Raw genomic sequence first — 14,524 nt, 5'->3', positions numbered from 1 at the left:
CTGAGATTTAGTTTCAATAAGGTGTTTAATACACCATAGATACGTAATTTTATGTATCTATTATGAGTGAAAACTGAAACATACTTTATTTTTATTAAGGTTCAGACTTGTTCGCCATCATGGTTAAGTCCAAGAGTTGGTATAAGCTCCCAATAACATATTATTGTAGGGCCTGTATGTAAAGAACTAACATAACATAAATTACTATTTCACATAGTATTAAATCTATAAGGAATTATATTATTCAGCCAATATTTTTTTAATTAGCTATATTGTATTCTTATCACCGAAATGTTTTAATAAAACCAAGTATAAAGATTTGTTTTTTTTTAATTTTTAACCTAAACCATATTCTGCTTAATATTAATAATCAACCAATTGTGAAGATGTTTTTTCTTATCAATTAAGAGTGAGGCAAATTCAATTCAAACTATCAGTTTGCTTCTATAACTTCGTGTGGGCACCAATTTGAAGCTTCCAGCGCATCCCACAATGATAGATCAGGGTCTAGAAATTCTTGATTCAATTTGTCCACATCAATAGGTTTTTTATGTTCTGTAATATAAAAAATAATAACCATTAAACTTGTTAAAAAAAAAATTGAGATTTGTCCTAGGTAAACATTAATAATAATTTAATTACTTAATAAATATCCTTTCTAGTACATATAACAATAGTTAAAAATCATACATTTCTGTGCAGAATTTTAAATGTAACTAAAACCTAGAGATTTCCGAAATTTAATGTCTTAGAGATTCACATTCAGAGGCTTTACAAGCTTAATTGTTAAAATCAGTATAGTGAAAACATTACTATTTTAGTTTAGCATTTGGTTACAAACTTATAAAGTGTGTTGCAACTTACACTTGGTGTCAATACCCTAACTACTTATAAGTAGTAGTTATTCTCTATAGAAACCTCAACAACTTTGCAGTGGACTAAGTACATGTCACTATTAATAGTAATAATACCAATTAACAATTAGTACGTACCAACAAGGACAAGGTCATCACTTTGTGCTTTAGCTGCAGCAATTTGGACAGTATCTACAACTGGTGTAGTTGTTGCTGCTACCTGTGTATTCTCACCCTGTCCATAATAGCCTGACCATGCTGAGTAATTTTGCCAATATGCTGATGGGTCATAGTACTGATTGTATTCCTGAAAAGAATTTTAAAATTTGTAGGCTTCGATAACATTCAAAATAAAGCTAAAATACTAACATCTGTCTGAGTTTTATTAGTTCATACTAATTTTAGTCTTGCCTAAAATTGGATTGATTTGAAGTGATAAAGCAATTTCTAATGTTTTTAAATTGTTTGATTGCGTTTTACTACCACTCTTCAACAACTAGCATCCCAACCCTGTTTAAGAATATGCATCTACTTTATAGTAATAAAATACAGTACATACTGTCCCTGAAGCATAAGATGTATTTGATGTAGGGGGTGTTGTGGCCTGTGTCGTTATAGCACTCTTGGGTTTAGGCACTGCAGTACATATTTTAAGTGGCTTAGTCCCAAGCCCTGTATAACCATTCATTGCGTATAATGCATTTCTTTGTTCATCCTCATTCCCAAATCTAACAAAGCCATAGCCTTTTGTATAACCAGCATTATCCAATATTACTGAAATATTAATTTATTTTTATTGAATAAAATGTTGTTGCATTACATAAATATAATATGAGGTAAAGCAGGAATTGAAACATTTTTCAAATATTTTTATTGTATTTCTAGACTCTGCCTTGAATCACATTGACATAAAATAAGAAATTGCCAGAGTTACCTACATTGAAGATAGTATTAACCTAGTTATAAACTTGAACTAAACATAATTATTTTTATAATATGAGCCGGTTGATAAACATCATACAAGAAACTAGACTGAGTGAGTACTACAAATTACAAACTAGAAAACCTAAGAAATTCTTATGACAATAATATAATTTACCTTTGGCAGTTTTGATTGATGAATATTTAGATGCAAACACTCTGTACAAAGAGTAATCATCTATATCTGGACTGAGGTCTCCAACCCATACTGAAAATTCTCTTTCCTGTTGCATGTTGGCCCGAGCCTCTCGCGATGCAGTATTTAACCTGAACCTAACTACAGGAAATGTGCCAGGTATTGGTTTGCCATTTAATTTGTGCATTGTATCAATTGCTTCTTCATCTGTCTGGAAAGGATTTTTGTTAAATTAATTTTAGTTAATTTTGATAACCGTAGTATTCTTCTCAATTAACATGTTATTACCATTAACGTTATATTGATTTATAAAATTCTGTATTACCTGGAAGTGCACAAAAGCATAACCTGCCGGTTCTCCAGTAAATTTATTTCGCATAACCTTAACAGCAAGCGGATGCTGTCCCATCCTATGAAATGCTGCTAATATAAAACTTTCCGTCATATTCGGCTCCAACTAAGAAAAAAAATATAAATAAGTACTATATAAGATTACAATTATTTAGTACGTTTTTGTATTTTGTTAAGATATCTTACACTGCCCATCCAAAGTTGACACTGCATTTTGCAAATTTTATTTGAACAAGGAAATGTAATATATAAATACTTAGAAATCTAAAACTTAAATTATTATCTTGAATCGCAAGAAAAACATGAAAATAGAAAACAATAAAAATCCTCAAATATGAAACACATGAATGCACTGACAGTACTGACAGTGACACTTGACAGGGATGTTACGATCAGATCCATTTTTTTTATTGAATTTCGTGGATATCATTTATCTATTAATCGATTTTCGGCTTCAGGATTGATATAACTACCAATATCGGATCGCAATCATTGTGGTTTAGACTCAATTTAATATCGGTAATAGGAATGTTATTAAGTGTGGAGCAGCTAATCAAAGTTAATATATTATTTTACTAATAATTATTGTGTGTAATGTGTGGACCAAGATTCAGCATTGTATAGTGTATACTAGCAAACTATTAATAATAAGAAACCTATCCTGTAGTATGTGGATATTAGTCTATGCACTATAATTCATCTGTGGACTGTGACACTTATCTGTGAAGTGTGAAATGTGAATTTGAAATTTAAACACAAATTTGATCAGCAAAATAACAAATTGAAATTAATTCACTAGGCTATTAGCCACACCACAATTTTACAATAACTAATAACCATTATTTATAATTTATATGAAATGAAGTTACCTATAGTATTAAGCATTAAACTTAATTAAGAAATGATAAATCGAAGGAGCCAGGTGGTTAGAATTTAGGGTTGAGTTTCTTTGACTTTGGGCAAACTTTTAAACGCCTTGATAATAAGTAATAACTTGATGATGGAGGCACATAACGAGACAAATTTAAAAGTAAAAGCACGTAAATGTAAACCTATTCTCACTGAGAGGAAGCTACGGCTTTCCCTAAAATATAGACCTAAAATTTTGAAACTAATATTAAAATTAAGACTTTGTTTGACCAAGAAAAATCATATAATCAAAAAGTTAACTCAGCGACTTCATAAAAAGGTGAGAGAGTAGTTACAAAATTATTATGATTAATGCATTTTGTACCTTAAGATGCCCTTAATTTCATCACAACATTATTTTCTTTATAATTTAAATTGTAATTATTGTTAACTCTATAGTACCATGAAGCATCAACACAAACAGATATTTGGGATACCAGTAAAGAAAGTGCAAATCACAAATCTGAAGAAGCAATGCCTAAACAATTGAATGTAAATAAAGAACAAAACAATTTAGCTTGGTCTATAAATGATAACAATGAGAAGACTATAGCTGATCAAGTTAAAGAAGTAGCCCAAAGTGCTATGCAAGAATCTGGAATGGTTTATGTGGAATCAGCTGGCATGTACTATGACTATAAAACTGGTTATTACTATAACTCTGTGAGTATGTTATTTTTATAATGCAATTATATGATTCGTTATACATTTTTATTTTTTTAACTTTGAGATGTTTATATTAATGGATATAATATGTTAGAAAAACATTTGTGGACTGCATTAAACCTTTTTACTTGACCAATTGAATGGAGGAAGGTTGCACATTAACAAATCATTTATTATTTTTTTTAATTACAGGAACTAGGATTATACTATCACACAGACACAAGCTGCTATTATTACTATTCAGAAGAAAAGAAATCTTTTGTCTTTCATTCATATCCCGATAGAAGTGCAGAAAACCCTAACCAAATTGCTCACGAGAGAAAGAAAAGCAAACAAAAAAGGGTAATTGATAATGCAAGTAATATGATGTAATAAGTATATTGGTTGCAAATTTTAACATGATCTGGTTTGCTATTTAACAAAATATATTTTATATCAACACAAATACTACTATATAAATTGTATACATATTTTCAAATATAAAATATACTAATTATCTATTGCCTATTGAAAAAGATATTAAATTTTATTTAGTTATCAATGCTTTTTATGCATTATCTTTTTTGAACTTTTTTTGCAATACATTTTATAAATGTTATAATAATATTCTTTTTGGATTTGGAATCATTTATACTAAAAAAAATATGTTTTGTTTTGATAAGGCACTGAAAATTTGCAGGGCCTGAAGACAAATCTTAGATACAATTTAATATACAAATAAGAGACCAATATAATATTCTTTAATAAAAAAAAAACTCACGTTAACTAGAAAAGCTTGGCTTCAGATTGCACTATTTCTTTGATTTGAATTATCAATACATTCCAGGTTATGATGTTTTCTTTTCTGTACTTACAACTGAGCAAATATCAATTGGGATTATTGAAACGACGCATTAGTGTGTCTGTGTTTTATCTATTAAGCCATAATTGCTAGATAAATCATATTGGTGGAAAATAATAATTATATTTTTCATTTCAGGTGGCGAATAACGACGATATCGAAAACCTAACGAAAAATCTATCTAAGGTTTCTCTCCGAGGCACAGCCTTAGGTAAATTAAATAAAATAGTAACTCCCAGATACCAACACTGAAATTGTATTACAGGAAGCGCCACCAAAACGCAAGAAAAAAGAAAAATCTCTTGTCGAAGAAAACGATGAAGAGCTTGAAGACGGAGAATGTAGTAGTTCAGATGATGATGCCGCTAGTACATCAACAGCCACTGATGATGGTAATAAAGGATTCAACAAAATGAAATTTTATTAAGGAGCAGTGTTGTATTGTCTTTGGACATTTTTTTGTATGGTATTCCTTGATAATTTTTCTCTTTTAATAGACAAGTAACAGCCTTCTTATAAGTTTCCATAGATGTATACCGTACACAAAAATATACATATCTGTGGACATATGGGGTTTATGTTTCCGGGGTTCAGGATTTCTAAAGGCAAGCGAATACACCTATAACCAAAGACATTTTACAGAAACAGTTGCGAAACATCATCCGCCATGTATGCGAGTGATCGTACGCGAAACGACTCTGCCGAAATTGAAAGTTGGTAGTTTGTTCCTCGTGACCAAAGATGGCGGCACCATAGGCAGGGAGGGCGAACACCATTCTATTGTATTGCGGGACCAAAATGTGTCAAGGGTAAGAAATACACATCCAATACAATATACATTTAATATCGTATAATTATACAGTTAAATTTTTGTTTGTAATATGAGATCTGTAAAATGTATAATTTGTTGGCCTAGTGGCTTCAGCGTGCGACTCTCATACCTGCGGTCGTAGGTTCGATCCCGGCTGTGCACCAATGGACTTTCTTTCTATGTGCGCATTTAACATTTGCTCGAACGGTGAAGGAAAACATCGTGAGGAAGCCGACATGTCTTAGACCCAAAAAGTCGATGGCGTGTGTCTGACACAATTCCACTGTTTTGAAGTCTCTTTTCATTATAGTGTAAGCACAATTTGACAGAAAGAGAAGTCATTTAGTTATATGAGTGAAATTCGACTGGGGTTTAAACTTCAACAGATATAAAAAAAATAAGCCTCTTACACATAATATATGCAATTTAACTAATATATATAATAAAACAATGTTCTAGTCGATTTTTAGTTGTTCGGACTCTTGACGAGAAAAGCCTCCTTCAGACATAATCGAATATATTTTTTGAACGACTTAACACCAGGTTTGTGACCAGAGATCTGTCGATTTTTATAGTGTCCTATACCCGACAGACGTCCTAACCCATCTATCACCAGACAGAAACAGATGGTTTACATCTGAACCAAAATAAATGTAAATATAAACCATTTTCGAATCCACTTAACACACACTCACATATTTCATCCAAATCGTTTCAGCCGTTTAGGAGTTTACACACGCCCAGAATATTTAAATATATAAAAATTCTTATATATCTTTCCAGGAACATTTACATATCAAATATGATCTCGACCGAAGAACATATTTTGCTATGGATCTTGGTTCAAAGAATGGTACTGTTCTGAATGGTGTAAGAATGTCACCAAGTCAGGAGACCAGTTCACCCATTGAGGTAAGTTATTCTCAAATCAACGCAATAATCAAATATAGTCTGTGTGATACTTGCATTTAAATAAAAAATTAGTTTAAATAATTTGAGGTGTTGAGTGCCTTTTAGCATCTGCTATATATCGAATTGAAATGTTGCTTTATTAACACAATTGGATTTTCAAAATTTACAGATAAAATTCTTCAAGTATTTTACTCTTATGATTATTTTTTTTTTATTTTAAAGTTTTAAATTATTTGCACTTATATAAATTTGTTATTTTTTAGTTTCACAAATCAATCAACTGACAAATCTTCGATAAAAAAATAATGTAATTGTAAAATTCAACTACTATTTCCCAACGTGGAGCAATTTCATTGAGGGGGCTATTCGAAAATTAATGAACATTATTTGTAATTTAAATTACAATTCTGATTAATATATATTTTTTTAATATAATATACAGTCAAAACCGGTTATAACGACATTGAAGGGACCGTATGGTTGCCGACGTTATATCCGATAGTCGTTATAAGCAATGTCATATACACAAGTACAGTACATATGTATGTACATAGTTATATTATCATAGTTATCGATCTAGAATAGGTAGGTATGGGTTATATGGTATGTTAATATTATAATATGTAAACGAGTCAAAAAAGAAACAAAAATATTTATTACGAAATAGTTAGGTACAAAAGTAATCAGTCATTCTGTTTTTTTTTTAGCCCAGTCTCAAATATTTTTTACATTTTACGTTTCATACTCCTCAAGGTATAAGTATCACCAGTATCAAACTGTTCCTTAAAGGCAACAAATTTTTTTAAGAGCCTCGGAAATCGTTGTTGGCTGAAACTGTTCGTTGGGAGGAAGTGCGTAGGTAATAATATGCCTAAATATTCATTCAATGCTTATAAATAAGATTTAAAATCGTTTGTATTGTTTTGTTTTGCTGAGACAAGAAGCGGTTGGTCGTTATAGCCGATGAATATCGATAAAATTTCGTCGTTGTAAGCGATATGTCGCTGTATCCGATGTTGTTATAAGCGGTTTGTTTACTGAATAGTTTAATAGGAATTCGGACGGGACCATACAATCTGGTTGTAATAACCGATAGGTCGTTGTAAACGATGTCGTTATAAACGGTTTTGACTGTATATAAAAAATTATGTATGTTACATAGCATAAGAATTTTAGAAAGGTGGTAAGCATGACTCAAAAAATGTTGGAAAACACTCATTCTCGAATCTACTTGAGGACAAAAAAAATCATCAATATCCAGCCATTTAGGAGTAATAATTACAAACACGCACAGTTTTTTTATATATAGTAATTCTAATTAAAGTGTTATTATTTATTTTAGATTGTACATGGAAGTACATTACAACTAGGAGAGACGAAATTGCTTTGTCATATTCATCCTGGCACAGACACGTGTGGACACTGCGAGCCTGGACTTATTATGGAGAGTAAGTTTTTCTAATATAATTCAATATTTAATTAAAAATATGTGTACATATCAAATTGTAATTACAGTCAAAATCTGTTATAACGACATCGAAGGAATACTCATATTTGGTCGTAAAAGCCGATAGTCGTAACAGCCGATGTTGTTATTAAGAATACAATAGCATTCAGCCGGGACCTTTGATTTTGGTCAATATAACCGATATGTTGTTCTAAACGATGTCGTCGTAAACGGTTTTGACTGTAATCATACAATAAAATACTCAAAGACACTCAATATGCATAGGCATTTATCATTAAACACATATTTATCGATTAATTTTTATTTATATAAGTATTAAAAAACAAATAATTGTGAAGCAAGGTCTCGATTCTAAATCTTACCAATGAACCGTAAATGTAGCCCAATTGAATGATAATATACACAATAAGTTTTTTTTATATTTATTTATTTATATAAAAAAATCCTGACAAATGACAAATTAATAAAATTTACACACGAAACAAAAAACAAAAGTCATTTTTTTGTATCTCTATTTTTTTTTTTTTTTTTTTTTATGTATGTATAGTGAATACCTAATACGTGAAAAATATCACAAATATTAAAACAGTAACAAAAAATAGATATAATTTTCTGGCAATGTGTATTGCCGTAAAGGGCAGCGGTATCAATTAACATCAGATGAGGCCGCCGCCCGTCCAAAAAATGTTCCACAACCCACTTAAGGTCCAACACAAATTCAAAAACGAGAATTACCGCTAAGTAATAATTTTCTAATAATACACATGCCAAAAATGTATTAGATTTTGACATACGGGAGTCATGGGTAGGCAATGCAATCTCGAGTCAAGATCGTTAATTCGAGATCTTGTGGGATTGAGAATTGCAATCTCGCGAGATCTCGGAATCCTAGATATTTAGGAGTGATTTTGGAAGAGTATCGAGAGTGCTATCTGATAAGCAACATCTTAAGTCAGTCGCTATGTACCCAGCAGCTGATGCCCTCTCGAGACTCAACACTGGTTGGCACCAACGTGTGAGCTATTATAAGTACATTATAATTAATTAAATATAATAACGCTGTGGTTGCATATATTCGACAACAGCGACTCAATCTCGCTAATTACACGAGATCTCGTCATGTTAAGCTTCGGGATTGATCTCGAAAAATAGCACGAGATTGCGATCTCGCTAGATCTGGATTGGGATTTGGTCGTGTTGTGATTTTTAAAGCTTACCCCAAAAGTATAACTTCGTAAATATTTTTACACGCTTTATATTAGCTTCACCTGTATGTATGTATGTAACCGACTCCTTCGGACTCGATTTAGACCCACTTTAAACGGACAGATTTTATTCAAATGTTGCGCACCTGTCAAAGATAGATGACAATGCAATAATCCGAAAAAAAAAAATTAAAAAGAATTAACTAAAAAATTAAAAATTAATAATAGTTTCAAAAAATTAAAAAACAAGCTTTTAAAGCACATCAAACTAAAAAGTGAAAAATAATTCCTAATTTAGGCTGAAAATGGTAATGAACAAATAATACTGGTATTATTGTGAAAAAGCGTGGGGCGCTCTGTGCCATATTTTTCGTCTATCGAGCAACCATTATTTATTAATGTTCTTTTATTACAGTGCAAGACAAAGAAAAGAAGGCCTACACAAGGACGTGTGGCGTGAAGAAACAGCACGAACTTGAACTTGCGAGATTGAAGAACAAGTACGCACCGAAATTGCTGGAAATCGATCAAATTTCTTACAAAGATAGAGCTCAGATGAGACGAGAGAAAGTGGGCTCGTCACACCACGCTGAAAAGACACAGACAAGTGATATTAATACGTAAGAATATTTTTTTCATTTATCTATACTGTTGTTTATTTCGTAATCCTACAGCTAACAAAAATAATAATATTTAAGAATTACTCAAAAGGGCAATTTTTACTTTGCATAAAATTAAAATTTAGTACAGTAAACTCTTTACAACTAATCAATCAAGGGACCGCGCGTTTTTATTTTTATTTCGTTATAGAGAGGTTTCGTTATTGGGAGGGAAGAATTAATGTATCCAGGGTATTGGGTTAAACCAAATAAATTCAACTTATTTTTACGTAAAAACACTTTTTTAATGGATTTGAAGTTGTGTTTTATTATAAATTCACAATTATTTTACATAATTTTAAAATTAATCGACACCATCAACGTGTCACCGCGTAAAGCACGCGAAACGTCGGTTAAATTTAAAATTATGTAAAATAATTGTAAATTTATAATAAAACAACTTCAAATCCGTTAAAAAAGTGTTTTTCTATATCTAAAAGTTGTCAATAAAAGACAATATGTACTATTATTTTTACGTTATAGCGAATGTCATTATAAAGAGTTTACACAGTATTTAGCTTAGATTATGAGTTGTGAAACACATTCTGAAGGTAATTATAATAAAAATCCCATGTCCTCAAGCGACTATGGCTCTTATTTTAATGGAGGGGGCATTTCACGTGAAGCGGAGTTTAACCCGGCATATAAACAACTTCACTCTTCTACGACTTTTATTTCGCTATCACGTGATAAGCCCCAGGATTTAAGGCGCAAAATAGTCTGGATCAGATTTGAAAAGGCGAGATAGGAAAATCTCTAATAACAAATACGCGCTTCTGTCACTTTAAAGATTATCGCTTTATTTTCTTAATTAACGCTTATGTTACCTACCTTTTAATATGTCGTAGCCAGATTGTAGAATTTATTATTTATTGAAATAGTCGGTCAAATCGAATAATCGTTACAAAACAATATTAACTAAACGCACTGCCACTTCTTGATATGTATAATTTGTTAAAATTATGAAATTTATTTATTCACAAAAATACATACAATATCCTTACGTACTACAGTAAGTAAATACAATAATCTCGAAAAAAATAAAATATAAATACATAACATACACAGTATCGCTGTCGATAGTGTCGGAGACAGCATTCAGTAGGCAAAAAGTAATTTAATCGTCAAAGGCGATACAGACCAGAAAATCACAGATTTAGACAGTCTTTTGAGATATCATTGAATCTAGCATAATTGAGACATTAAGGGTCTGTTTCACAATGTATGGATAAAGTACCAAATAGCTATGCAACACATACATTATTTGGAAGATAAATTGTACTATTTGACATTCATTGGACTCATAACGTATGATGGACTTTGTGTGACGAATAGCGCTATCTGACAGTCGTGAAACGCAACTATAGTGTTTATTCTACCAATAAGTAATAAATAGCTAATTGTGAAACAGACCCTTAGTCTAGCCCATGAAATAAGAATATTTAAAGAAAACAGTCCTTGACTACTTAAGGAGTTAAGTGAAGTTACGTGGTTAATTTATCTATAAACGTACAGAACTAGAATGTTGCGAGTTGCTCTATGAAAAAAATTGTCTATTCTACAATCAGGTCAGGTATGACTACTTTTTTAATTTTCCTAAAATACTGACCCTAATGTTTTGATCCAGGTGTATAACTCCTGAGAACAAGGGCTTCAAGTTGCTGCAGAAAATGGGCTGGTCCAAGGGTGAGGGACTTGGAAAGGACAATCAGGGTGACCAGGATCCGGTAAGTGGATTTTTGCTTTTTCAGGAGTCAGGTGCGCGTATATAATATGTGCAATTTTGTATATATTATGTTATTGCAGAAACTTTTTAATTTGGTGCGCGCGCGAATCATTTCTTGACAGCCAGTAACATTTTCAATGTTGATGGTCGATCTCTTTGGTGATTGAAAACTTAACTAAATTGTAAATAATACAAATACAACTTTCAACGTGTGATACAAATCTACAGTATTGTACGTACACAACACACATACAGCTCTTTTTGAATAGATAACCTTTTTTTCGAGAGTGAAAAACTTATTAATCATTCATTTATATATTAAAAAACATAATTAATAACCGTCACAGATTAGTCGAATCGACGGTAACTTGTAAATTTTATGTCTTAGCCTATCTAATATTGTCCTGTAACTAATTTCGTGGGACATTGATTTAATTTCTAAATATAATTTATGAGTATATTTGTGTTATATTTAGAAAATAATAAACACGTAAAAAACTCTCTTCACGTACACGGACATTCATAGATACTAGTGCGACGCCATCTTGTCTATAAGCGTTTTGGGCGGGTTCTTGAAATTATGAGTAACAATTTGATTTTGTACTTAAAAGCGTAACAATTAGGTTCTGTCACTAATAAAATATCAGATTTTTTTAAAAATCTTGTCAAATAATAATTCATTGTGAAACATGGCTTTTATATATTGACTAGCTGACTCGTCAAACGCCGTTTTGCCATGTACTCTTTCTAGGAAACATTTTTTAGTTCAATAAAAATAATTATCTACTATAATAAAAAATATTGGTTGATCGTAGAGGGGTGACAATTAAGGATTGTATTTATTTTTGTATGCTGTATCATACAAAAATAAAAACAATTTTTTTTTATCTAAAAAATAAAAATTTAGGGGTGGGACCACCCTTAACATTTAGGAGGGTGAAAAAAAGATGTCCGATTCTCAGACGATTCATAAGAATCGGAGGAGTATGGGAACGAACATTGTGACACGAGAATTTTATATATTACATATTATAATAAAGTCGTCAATCAAATTGAAATAAAGTTGCATTAAATATGCATTACCGTTTGAATCAGTCTGTCTGAAGGATATATTTAGGATGTGCGCAAAAAACAGATAAGTCTTGGGACCGCTTAATTACGGTGCAATTATTTGCATCTACCGACTTGTGTATAACGACATTCTGGTTGTTTAAACCTTCGACTTCGACGATGGGTTTTTTTAAAAAAAAATTATTCAATTTTAAGTCTTAGGTTTAAAATTTAAAATAAATTATATATTTTCGCGCATTAATCACATTTTTACATCTGAACTGATCACGATTTCGAAAAGGCACTCGTAACGTCAATTATGTTTTTTTTATATAACTAATAGGCTCATCTGATGTTAAGTCAGAACGCCGCCCATAGACACTCCAAAGTGCAATAACAAAAAAAAATACTAAACGTATAGCCAAAGATGGAATACATAATATATACAATAAGGTTCAAACATTTACGAAAGGAAAAAATAAATAAAAATTATTAAATACGTTATACCTAATTCGGCTGTGCTGTGTGATGGTGTGATAGTGTATATCATCTATAAATCTTCTGTGGATTTGTTTGTAATTGAACTCCTCCTACATGACTTGACGGATTATTAAAAATATTGTGTGCGTTCCAGTGATTTCGAGAATGATTTAGTTTTGAAATTAGATGATTTTTTTTTAATTAAGATTTTTGGATTTATCTCTTGATTACGTCTGTCGAGTCCGCTAGTAAACACAATAGTATTCGCATTTATCTCCGTTACAGATGTAATTTTTTATACAATTTTATAGTAAACATTGGAGAGATATTATTAGAAGCTGTTAGTTAATAAAATCAAATAATTTTTTAATTTCTTAATTTACACCTATGCACGTCAGTAAAAATAATGGTTCTAAATATATACTAGTGGACCCCACAGACGTTGTCCTGCATGATATTTCAAGCGATTAGGATATTAAACAAAGTATGAAAGTACCGACTGCAGCGCCATCTGCCGGGCTGATTTGTGAATCTAAACCATTCCCAGATCCCCTTGAACACACACAAAAAATTTCATCAAAATCAGTCCAGTCGTTTGAGAGAAGTTCAGGGACATACACACTCTCAGAAGAATTATATATATAAAGATTAATTGCCAGTTCTCAGAGCAAGGGCATAGAACTGAAGAGAACTGGCAATAAACTCTCGTCTCTCTTTTAAATCGCTAAGGATTTATTACAAAAGAATAATAAAGAAAACCAGACGTTTCTCTATCAGCAAGGCGCGGTCAAATAAAATCATGCACTTCACTGTAGGAACAACAACAACACGTAGTAGTAATGATGTTTTCTTTAAATTATTTTTCTATTACAATTATTTTGTATCGTAACCCGGTTTCTATATAACAAAAACTACCTTTGTAGATCTGAGCTTCACATTTGTGTATCTGTTTCATGATCATTTGTTAAATAGGCAAGTAGGTGATCAGCCTTCTGTGCCTGACACACGCCGTCGACTTTTTGGTCTGAGGCAAGGCGGTTTCCTCACGATGTTAAATTCACAATTCACATACATTGAAAGTCCATTGGTGCACAGCCGGGGATCGAACCCAATACCTCAGGTATGAGAGTCCCATGTTGAGATATATATAACTACGAGTCGTAAATTTCATATTTTATATCCCTTTGTTTTTAATTACCCTTGCTGCATTTATTATATGGTTTGACGTCTTCGATCATATTGACGATTATCGAGTTTAAGACAGGCTATTAGCTGATATCATCAACTTTTTTTACTACGATTTAGCAGACACTAAAGGTTGTTTTACCTTTTTAATTGTGCTGTCTGTAGGTCAAACGGGGTATTTTCAATTAAAACAATTTGCTTAGTTTATTAGACGAATTTTTTCATATGCTGGTATGCAGAGTCGAAAACTTCGAAAACTTCGCCTTGTCAAAATCCAATTCTGACTTGCA

The 14,524-nt window shown here is 31.5% G+C and overlaps 2 protein-coding genes across 5 annotated transcripts in view; one reads left to right on the top strand and one right to left on the bottom strand.

The window, feature by feature from the left end:
- Positions 1-312: 312 nt before the first annotated feature.
- LOC125059728 (tRNA selenocysteine 1-associated protein 1) lies at positions 313-2,669 on the bottom strand. Its single transcript, XM_047664273.1, has 6 exons — positions 2,509-2,669; positions 2,297-2,428; positions 1,954-2,182; positions 1,414-1,628; positions 993-1,161; positions 313-555 (listed from the first exon to the last, which is right to left on the bottom strand). Exons 1-6 carry the CDS (start codon positions 2,533-2,535, stop codon positions 434-436), a joined length of 894 nt encoding a protein of 297 aa, XP_047520229.1. The 5' UTR covers positions 2,536-2,669; the 3' UTR covers positions 313-433.
- A 361-nt stretch (positions 2,670-3,030) lies between these two features.
- Positions 3,031-14,524, top strand: part of LOC125061825 (angiogenic factor with G patch and FHA domains 1) — a 37,373-nt gene continuing 25,879 nt past the window's right edge. The window contains exons 1-10 of one of the 4 annotated variants that reach the window (XM_047667440.1): positions 3,032-3,511; positions 3,631-3,894; positions 4,090-4,251; positions 4,877-4,924; positions 5,004-5,130; positions 5,381-5,547; positions 6,333-6,461; positions 7,804-7,909; positions 9,550-9,754; positions 11,421-11,520. In XM_047667440.1, coding sequence (XP_047523396.1) covers positions 3,320-3,511; positions 3,631-3,894; positions 4,090-4,251; positions 4,877-4,924; positions 5,004-5,130; positions 5,381-5,547; positions 6,333-6,461; positions 7,804-7,909; positions 9,550-9,754; positions 11,421-11,520 — 1,500 coding nt within the window. In that variant the 5' untranslated portion in view covers positions 3,032-3,319. Of the gene's footprint in view, positions 3,512-3,630; positions 3,895-4,089; positions 4,252-4,876; positions 4,950-5,003; positions 5,131-5,380; positions 5,548-6,332; positions 6,462-7,803; positions 7,910-9,549; positions 9,755-11,420; positions 11,521-14,524 lie in introns of all 4 variants that reach the window. The other 3 variants (XM_047667447.1, XM_047667456.1, XM_047667464.1) reach the window with 3 other exon arrangements.

This window comes from Pieris napi, chromosome 2, assembly GCF_905475465.1.
Source record: "Pieris napi chromosome 2, ilPieNapi1.2, whole genome shotgun sequence".
Taxonomy (NCBI): Eukaryota; Metazoa; Arthropoda; class Insecta; order Lepidoptera; family Pieridae; genus Pieris; species Pieris napi.
The sequence above is the reverse complement of the archived record's forward strand: the minus strand, read 5'-3'. Positions and strand labels throughout refer to the sequence as shown.

Bases quoted from the DNA above. Each gene is read 5' to 3' on its own strand.
- LOC125059728 (XM_047664273.1), bottom strand. From the start codon at position 2,535: ATGCAGTGTCAACTTTGGATGGGCAGT. The intron at 2,183-2,296 runs GTAATACAGAAT...AATCCTTTCCAG, and splicing joins ATGCTTTTGTGCACTTCCAG to ACAGATGAAGAAGCAATTGA. The intron at 556-992 runs GTACGTACTAAT...TTTATATTACAG, and splicing joins TGATGACCTTGTCCTTGTTG to AACATAAAAAACCTATTGAT.